This window comes from Coenobita brevimanus, chromosome 65 (genome assembly GCF_032717465.1).
Source record: "Coenobita brevimanus isolate Jiangsu-jjx chromosome 65, ASM3271746v2, whole genome shotgun sequence".
Lineage (NCBI taxonomy): Eukaryota > Metazoa > Arthropoda > Malacostraca > Decapoda > Coenobitidae > Coenobita > Coenobita brevimanus.
The window spans coordinates 2476292-2485754 of record NC_137018.1 but is presented as its reverse complement, the minus strand read 5'-3'; the positions used below and the strand labels follow the sequence as shown (position 1 = coordinate 2485754).

Here is a 9463-nt window from a genome sequence, read left to right as displayed (position 1 = left end):
ATACATACTTACATACATATATACCTTCATTCATATATGCATACGTACATGCATGCATACATAACATATACTTTTGTATACATTGACTTCGATTCAGAGAGAGAGAGAGAGAGAGAGAGAGAGAGAGGAGGATGGGGGAAAGGGAGAGAGATGAATTTTAGATAAGAATAAAAGTCTGCAGGATAAACAGGGTAGAAAAACATCCTGGTAGGCTCCTGTAATTGCTAGAGCCATTTCGTATTAATGCGTTGGATGGGATCTGTGAAAACAAAATACAAAATTCAGAAGTAAACGTTTTATCTGAAACCTTTAGAAATTATGACTGGCTTTCCTGTTTTCACTCTATATCTCATTCAAAACTCAACCTTCCCGTTTTGTCACCTTCTGAGCCGGGGATATCTTTTGCCTTTTATAGTTGATGTCTCCTGATGATTTGATTTAGCATAGGATTAACATTTCGAAATATAGGGGTAAGAAATATTCATAATAAACCCCACTGATAAGAGAACCATCCATGAATAGAGAAATATCATCAGGTAGAAACAAGAGTAAGCTGATAATTGTTAGCCGCTTTCAGGGTGTCATCACTTCCACTCAGATAATAACTCTTCGTTGTTTATTTTTATTATCAATCAGGTTTGTCTGGGAGGAAGCAGGAGGCCAAAAGGGATAAGAACAGCCTCCCTTAAGCTCCCTTACTAAAAAAAAGGTCCCCCATAACTTAAGAAACATAACAAACAGGTGGCAGAAAGAACAGGATGAAAAATATACCCCCTGAGTAAATGGTTTAATGGGATGTGTATGATTTAGAGAGAGATAAGAAAAAGGTAATAAGCAATCCCATTTAATCCCACCAAGGCGCTGGGTACAAGGCTAGACTGCCATAGTCCAGCACATTTATGGGAACAGAGTAGGCTACTTTTGGTAATATTACGTAATCGAAAATCCTTCAGTCACTTCTTGGAGTTCAAAGTTAAGCAAGGTCGTCACTCTGGCTGGGACGTTCTTATCACTAGACCACCAGGCGCCTGTCATAAGAACAAACATAAATTTTTTAAAAAGTGTTATTTCAGGTGTTTTACATATGCTCTCTATAGCTCTACTTTCCTTTTTCGTTTCAGATGGAGGGGAGGTGGTAGTAAGACAGCTTGTGCCATGGAAGAGGACGACTCCAAACAACAGACTCAAGCAAGATAAGTCAGTCCAAGTCCACTGTCTTATATCATACCCCCCCTGGACTGCACCTTAACAGGATAAGTAAAAGCAGTCACCAACTTGTACTACGTAACAAAACAAGATAACTACAGTAAAGCCAAGGAATGCAGTCTTACTCTCCCGCATCCTTTGAACTACACAAGGAAACATATAAATAAATTCAGAGTTCATGGCGGTTTCCCTGAACTACACAACAAAACGTGATTCCTAAATCCATAATACCTTGCTTGAAATATATACTAGAACGGAATGTCGAAAACAGTGCATCGCTTAAAATAAATGAAAGTGTGAACTATTAAAACCAGTGTATCTCACTTGAAAAACACCTGCACAGGAAATCGGGATATCTAAAGCCAGAGCATTTCGCACGAACTGAAAAACTCATATCAAGGTTTCTCGTCCCAAATAACAACAAAAAAGGAAACCTAAAACTAAAGTACTTTGCTTGAATTATGTGCCAGAAGTGATGATTTAGAACGAAACATACACGAAGCAGGAAACATACACTGGAAACATACACGAAACTGGAAACCACAAACTAAAACATTTTTCTTGAAATGTACATCAAAACGGAGCAACTAAAAGGAAAGTGTCTGGCTTGACCTTCTCGCCTAGCTTATGAACACCCAGCTTCCCCCCCCCCCACCCAAAGGTCAAGACGAGGGTACGAACTGGGAGTTTTATCTCCTAAATGGATTCAGTGAAAACAGCAGCGGCGCTTGGAAGTAATGGCAAAAGACCGGGGGAAGAAGTAAGCAGCTTTCCATTACCGTGAGGCAGGGAGAGAAAGTGAGGAGTAGTGTGAAATACGAAGGCTTACCTCGGCCGAAAGCGAAGAGCAGTGTGAAATACGAAGACTTAGCGAGCCAAAAGTGCCGAGGCGTGAGAGACGGAGCGTTTTTCTTATACTGACTCACAATAGAAGCTTCCTGCATGACGGACAAGCCTACGTAAAAGCGGGGCTGGAGGTGCTTGGAGGTGATGGAGGCCCTGTCTATCTCACCTGATAACATGGTGCTCCTCATATCTTTTTCTTGACTGACTCCCTGACCTGATGAAAATTTAATATTAACATGAGATAAAAGACGTTGTTAAAATTAACTATATGCAGAAGTAAGCAAAGCTCCTGAAATCATCTGTTTGGGATATAAATATGTATTGCTCCTGAAAGATTCGGTCTAGTGACTCTGTGATTTAATATTATTGAAGAAATTCGTTCCCCCAATGAATTTACATTATGTTGTGTAAATCTGCTCGGTGAAAAATTATTTGAACTGATGGAGTGATAAGAAATACCGGTACTTAAATACTGTGAGTGAGAAAATAACAATGATATCCTGTCCCTCGAGACTATGTGGTGAACAGATACTTATTTCGATGAGAAATGATGAAAGTAAAAATGTATGATGTATCTACACGACTCTGCTTAGTGAACTACATGGCCTGATTATAAGTGATGATGTGGAAACCCAGCCTAGTTAAAGTGAGAAATGTTGAATCGAATGATGTTCATGAGAGACTGCGTTTGTTGAACAGCTACATATCCTAACAAGAAAGTGACATGTTGAAATGTATTAAAAGTTATGGGAAAATGTTGACTTTTTGCAACTGCACTCAGCCAGAAAATTTGTAACCTGAAATTCTCCAATAGTGATTTTGTAGAATATTTCCATTTATGAGAAAGGTAACGAAAATGCCAGAAAACTTAGACAAAGATCAATGGTGGTGGAAAAACTCGAACCCTGTGAAAAGCAGTAAAAAGCGTAGAAGCGTGGAGGGCAGCAAGACTGCGTGGAGAGGTGTTGTCGATAGTGAAGCCAATGGTAGTAAAGTCTGCAACCTTTATTGTGAAGACCTTGACATTCCTTACCTAGTCACAGAAGGAGACATGAGTTGCAGGAGCACCAGCGTTGTTACCTGCCACAGTATAACAACGAACCGGTGTGACCAACCAAATAGAGTTTGCCAAAATGTCGATACTCACAAGACCCCGACCACCTCCTCTACCGGCACTATCAAGACGCCAGATCAGTCCTACCATGAACCAGGAATATCCACCTTCTCCCATTCTTTCAGAATCAGGGCAAATCCGAATTCAAGCCACACCCAGATCAAAACTATCATTCCTACCACAACTACCAATCCTACAACCCACGACACCATTCCTACCTCACAGAGCTCCATTCCTATCAGTTACGACCACATTCCTAACAAACACGAATCAATCCCTCTCACAAGTAACATAAATTTTACCAAAGACGTGTCCCTCACCACACCCGTATCCCTTCTTGCCAAAACCACCGCCATTCCTACCACAACTACCATCCCTACTACACCCAGTGCCACCTCTACCACACAGCTCTCTCCTTCCCCTAACTCTACCACATACTGCCCATCATACATAGACTCAAATAGCCATGGTTCCGCTACTAATGATCTGACACCCACGACGAGCCAGATCCCCATTACCCATCAAAGTCCCATTCTAAATCGATCTGATGCCAAAAATCATGACAGCACAGGCCAAGTTGCTGTTACGGGTCAAGTCCCCACGCGAACTATGGATGCTACTGAGAGCCAGGATCCCATAATAAATCAACGTACCTTTATAAACCAACCACACATTACACAAAGGATCTCTGCATCAAATCATGAACCCTCTTCCATTCTGGCGCCTTTTAATAGCCACACTTGCTCTACGAATCAGGGCTCCATTGAAACTCTAGGTACAGTTACGAGTGAGGTAAACAATCTGTGGCCTGTGTCAGAAGAGAGCCTCATTACATTTTACATCCCCATTATAAACGAGACCAAGCGTCAATACCCATTAACTAATAAGGATTCCATTAAATATCAAACCCTCATAACACACCGGGACTCCATTAAAAGTCAGGGTACCATTACAAGTGGGGACAATGGTCGGTGCCCCATATCAAGTGAGAAAAGCAGTCAGTGCCCAGCTTCATGTGAAGAGACCATGACGAACCCTATCCCCATCAGAGGCCAATGCTTGAACAGCGGGTTGATAAAGGGGATGAGCACCAGGCATCATGGAAGAGGAGGCAAGGAAAGGGTGGCGACCGTGTGGCTCCCGGTGCTGCTGACGCTGTTGGGGGTGGTACCGGGACTGGCCAGAGGTGAGAGAGAGAGAGAGAGAGAGAGAGAGAGAGAGAGAGAGAGAGAGTGTTATGAAAAACGTGAGTAGAAAAGATATCTAATTATGGCATCAAGGGATTGGTGAGAGATGTAATTAAGTAAGATCGATCCACCCGGCTGAATACAAAGAACTGCTGAATAATTAAGGCTGACAGGCGACACTCTAATTTTGCTTCCATTTTTCTTACCTGAAAAAATCATCAAGCGTTATTGCGAATAATTTCCCTAGGTGCATCTATCTATCTATCTATCTATCTGTATATCTGGTGATATGCATTGCGGAAGAGACTCAGTTTCCTGGCATGGACGTGTGCGTGGCAGTGGGAGTAGGAAATGAATAAATTACGCACGATGTATGTACATTGACAACTTTGACTGAGCCGTCCTTGCTCACAAGGAATTGGCCGGAGGAGTGGAAAAGGAACATTATATACTGACCACCCAGTATAGACAGTAAGAAGAGGGTTAATTGAGCCTTTGGAGGTCGTCTTTACCTTTTTATTTATTTATTTATTTTTTTTGGCTATCTGCTTCTGGTTATTTTATATTTAGGGGAGGCATCAGGGTGAGAATGGATAAGGATAGTTCTATAAAAGAATAACCTCTACAGCTTGCATATCCTCTCGTAAGATGAATACAATCGTTTGGTATGAACAAGAACAAATTGAAAATCACCTTCAGGTTATGAATTTTATAGGGTACTTTTAATGAAGACCATTTTGTAAACCGAAAGTTATTTGCTGCTGCTTTTTTTTTTTTTTTTTTTTTTAAGGTTAAGAAATCATACGGTGTTAATCTGATTAAAACTCCGAAGTGCATCCGTAATGGCCAAGGGATTAACAGACATATTATTATTATTGTTATTATTATTATTATTATTATTATTATTATTATTATTGTTACTATTATTATTATTATAATTATAATAGGCTTTTGGAGAGAGCTTATGACAGAATAGATAGGCTAGGTATGTGGAATGTATTAAGAATATATGGAGTGGAGAGGAAATTGTTGAGTGCTGTGAAGAGTATGTACGAAGGAGCTAGGGCTACGGTGCGAGTGGATGGTAAGCTGAGTGATTTCTTTGATCTAAGTGTGGGACTGAAACATGGATGTGTGATGTCTCTATGGCTGTCTAATATATACACGGATGGGGTTGTAAAGGAGATGCAAGGTAGGGCAGTGGATGTGGGGGTGGCTCTAATGAATGAGGGTGAGAAGTGGAAGATACCGGTGTTGCTGTTTGCTGATGATACAGTATTGTTGAGTGAAGATGAATGGGAGTTGCAAGGTTTGGTGAATGAATTTGGGACAGTGGTGGTAGGTGGTGGCGACCATCATCCACTCACTTGATGTAGTGCTGCCTACTTCTTTCTTGGCCTTTATCATTCTTTTTCTGTGCCTCCCCTCCTCTCTTCCTATTTCTCGCATCTTTCCTTTCACTTCTTATTGCTTTTCTTTCCTTTACAGGTGACTTTACATTGAGTGACAAGCCAAATGGTTTCCTGTAAGCCAAGAAACCATTTACAACGCTGGGTGGTAACCATATAACCAAACCATACGTGCTCCCTACGTGTGAACAAGTGGGTTGGTGGAGGGTTAGTGCCCCTCCCCTTAAAACAAATAACTCAAAGTCAAATGGCCACCCCTTAAGGGATTATGGTGTCTGGCAATAGATAGATAGAGATAGTGTAGGAAGAGGAATCTGAAAGTTAATGTAAACAAGAGTAAAGCTATGGTGTTTGAGAGGAATGAAGTTACAGAATGTACAGTGAGGTTGGATGGTGAGGATATGGAGAATGTGAGTGCATTCAAGTACTTGGGTAGTGTGATGAGTAAGAATGGAATTTGGGGGGGATGAAATGCTTGAAAGGGTACAGCAGGGAAGGAAGGTTGTTGGTTCACTGAAAGCAGTGATGAGAAATAGGGAGGTGAGTATGGAAGTTAAGAAGTCACTGAATGATAGTATTGTGATCCCTACCCTGACGTATGGAAGTGAGGCATGGACCTTGCTAGAGGCGAACAAGTCATGAGTGAGAGCAGTGGAAATGAGTTACTTGAGAGGAGCATGTGGAGTGACATGGAAGGACAGGTTAACGAATGAAGAAGTGAAGGAACGTTGTGGGGTGGATGTGGATGTGGCTGAGAAAATTAGGAGAAATACACTGAGGTGGTTTGGACATGTGAAGAGAATGGAGAATGAAAGACTGACTAAGAGGGTGTATGTGGGTGAAGTGGAGGGAGGGAGAGGGAAGGGAAGACCTAGGATGGGGTGGAGGGATGGAGTTGAAGGTATATAAGGGAGGGGGGAGTGAGTTGGGGGGAGGGCAGTCAAATGGTGGGTAACAGAGCGACTTGGAGGCGTTCTGTCTGCGGCCACCCTTTGCGGGATTAGGGCATAGGGCTATACTGTAGATAGATAGGTAGATATATTATTATTATTATTATTATTATTATTATCATTATTATTGTTATTATTATTATTATTATTATTAGACAAATAATGATAATGGACAAAATAATGACGTTCATGATTGCTAGTCCCTTTAATGATATGAAAGGCAGAATGTATTCAGCGTTTTCAATGTCTGTACCTCAGGTGATTGCTCCCCCCCCAAAAAAAAAAAATAAATAAATAAAAGGAGCGTGTCGGTCATAAGTCCTCCGCATAGGACATCATTGTGGGCTGAATTCGGAGTGTCACCTATTGGACCCTCAGTAGTTGAGTGTGCAAGATTTCTTTACAAAAGTTAGTCAGGGATCGTAGTTTCGTTACATACATACATACATACATAACGTGAACAGTATTTTACATAAGGTCATCTTAATCTTATTCTTGGCTATGTAAACGATATAATCTAGCTTATGAAAGATTTTTGCGAAAGGAAAGAGTAAGAACTGCTTCAAATAACCATCCAGAGCATTTTTTTTTTTTTGTCTTACTGTCGTCAGAGGAAGGTATTTCTGTCACCTTAAGGGAAACCTATCGTATTGGAAAGGCTGTGAACGGTCATCTTTAAACCTTTCGGTATTCTGACATCTTACTTAACCCCTACAATCTGATGACGCATGTAGGCACTTTACTCTTAAATCTACTAGGCAATTTCATCAAGGCCAATAGATTCATTTTGTAAAGATGAGGCCACGATGAATTTATCTAATATGTTTGGGTTGGAAAGTCTACCTAACCCAAATTAAACAAGTACCAGAGAGACTATATTCCGCTTCGTTACAACCTATAAACCTATCTGTGAAAGTAAAGATAATAATCATCTTCTTTACTTTAACAGATAGGTTTACAGGTTTAAGTCCTTTATATTATAAAGGATTTAAAGATTTACAAAATAGAAAATTGGTCATAAGCCGGCCATCTTGGATTATTTCAAAATTTCGAAAAGACGGGCATCAACCTACAATCATACAAAATGTGAGAAAATTCCAACGAATGGTTTCTGAGATACAGCGTGGAACGGACGAACGAACATACGGACGGACGGACATGACCTAACCTGATATTCCATTTCGTGAGAAATGAAGTAGAATAAAAATCAGGAAAAAAGAGCAACTAAAACAGTACCTCATCGCATTCGAGAGTTTAATAAACTCTTGCTGCCGCCAGATTATATAATTCAGCTTAAGGCAGAGCATGCAGTGAGGGAATCAGTCTATCAGCCAAAGTATGTTTTCTTTATTTAATTCTGGCTACGTTCAGAAAACTATATTCAATTGAGGAAAGACTTTCCGAACAGAAGAGGTTAGATATTGCCTTGATTAGCTCCTTGTGCAAAAAATATCTCTCCTAATTGATTAAAATCATCTTCACGTGGGAAAAACAACCTCCCTCCCCCTCACCCCCCAAAAAAAGAAAAACGTCCTGAAAGTGGCGGAGTTAACACTGTGGTTTGGTAAGATTCAGTTAAATGAGAAGAATCGTCCGACATGAGCTGGAACAACACAATAGTTTTATGATTTTTTTTTTTCATCCTACATTACCCTTGATCAGAATAAAATTGTTTTCCGGTAACTGGAAAAAAGTGCAGAGTAATTATCTTCTCTTTCACACATAAAGATGGGGTTAGATACGGTCCAGAATGAAGGAAGGTACAAAATGGGGTTAACTGTCTCATGCTCTAAGTCACTCTATGCTCAATAAAAGTCATCCGATTTTCGTTAGAACAGATTAACTATACCATGAAATGCACAAAAACATCAGAAGTTATTTCGCTCGATATTTGCCCTCTCATGGTTACTTTCTAAATTCCACCCATTCCTTCTTGGCTATTACTGATATCGTCTCGCAGTGATGGGGTTTATGTTTCTTGGTAAAAAAACTATCTATCTATCTATCTATCTATTGTCAGACGCCTTAATCCCGTACGGGGTGGCCACAAACAAACCTCCTCCACGTCGCCCTGTCCCCCGCCATTTGACTGCCCTGCTCCCAACTCACACCCCCCTCTCTCATGTACCTCTCCACTCCAACCCTCCATCTCATCCCCGGCCTCCCCTTCCCTCTCCGCCCCTCCACCTCATTCACATACACTCTCCTCGTCAGTCTCTCACCCTCCATCCTCTCCACATGGCCAAACAACCTCAGTGTGTTCCTCCTAACGCTTCCTATCACATCCACATCCACACCACAAAGCTCCTTCACTTCCTCATTTGTCAGCCTGTCTCTCCATGTGACTCCACAAGCTCCTCTTAAATAACTCATTTCCAGTGCTCTCACTCTTGACTTGTGTTCTTCTAACAATGTCCAAGTTTCACTTCCATACGTTAGAGTTGGTATCACAATAGTGTCGCGTAGTCGCTTTTTCACTTCCATGCTCACTTCCCTGTTTCTTATCACTGCTTTCAAGGAACCAGTTATCTTTCATCGTTGCTGCACCATTTCAAACACTTCACCCTCCAAACTTCCATCCTTACTCATCACACTCCCAAAGTACTTAAATACTTACATTTACTTCACCTCTCTCAAAGAGCATCACTTTACTCTTCCCTACATTCACCTTTAGATTCCGTTTCTTACACACTCTCCCAAACTCATCCACCAAGCCTTGCAGCTCCCCTTCGTCTTCACTAAACAACACAG

At 41.0% G+C, this 9463-nt stretch overlaps 1 protein-coding gene across 1 annotated transcript in view; it reads left to right on the top strand.

Annotated features, from left to right (window-relative positions):
- Positions 1 to 2743: 2743 nt before the first annotated feature.
- LOC145404848 (uncharacterized) overlaps positions 2744 to 9463 on the top strand; it is a 29481-nt gene continuing 22761 nt past the window's right edge. Inside the window, exon 1 of the mRNA XM_080276348.1 lies at positions 2744 to 4352. Within this exon, the coding sequence (XP_080132474.1) occupies positions 2891 to 4352 (1462 nt within the window). The 5' untranslated portion in view covers positions 2744 to 2890. The remainder of the gene's footprint in view (positions 4353 to 9463) is intronic.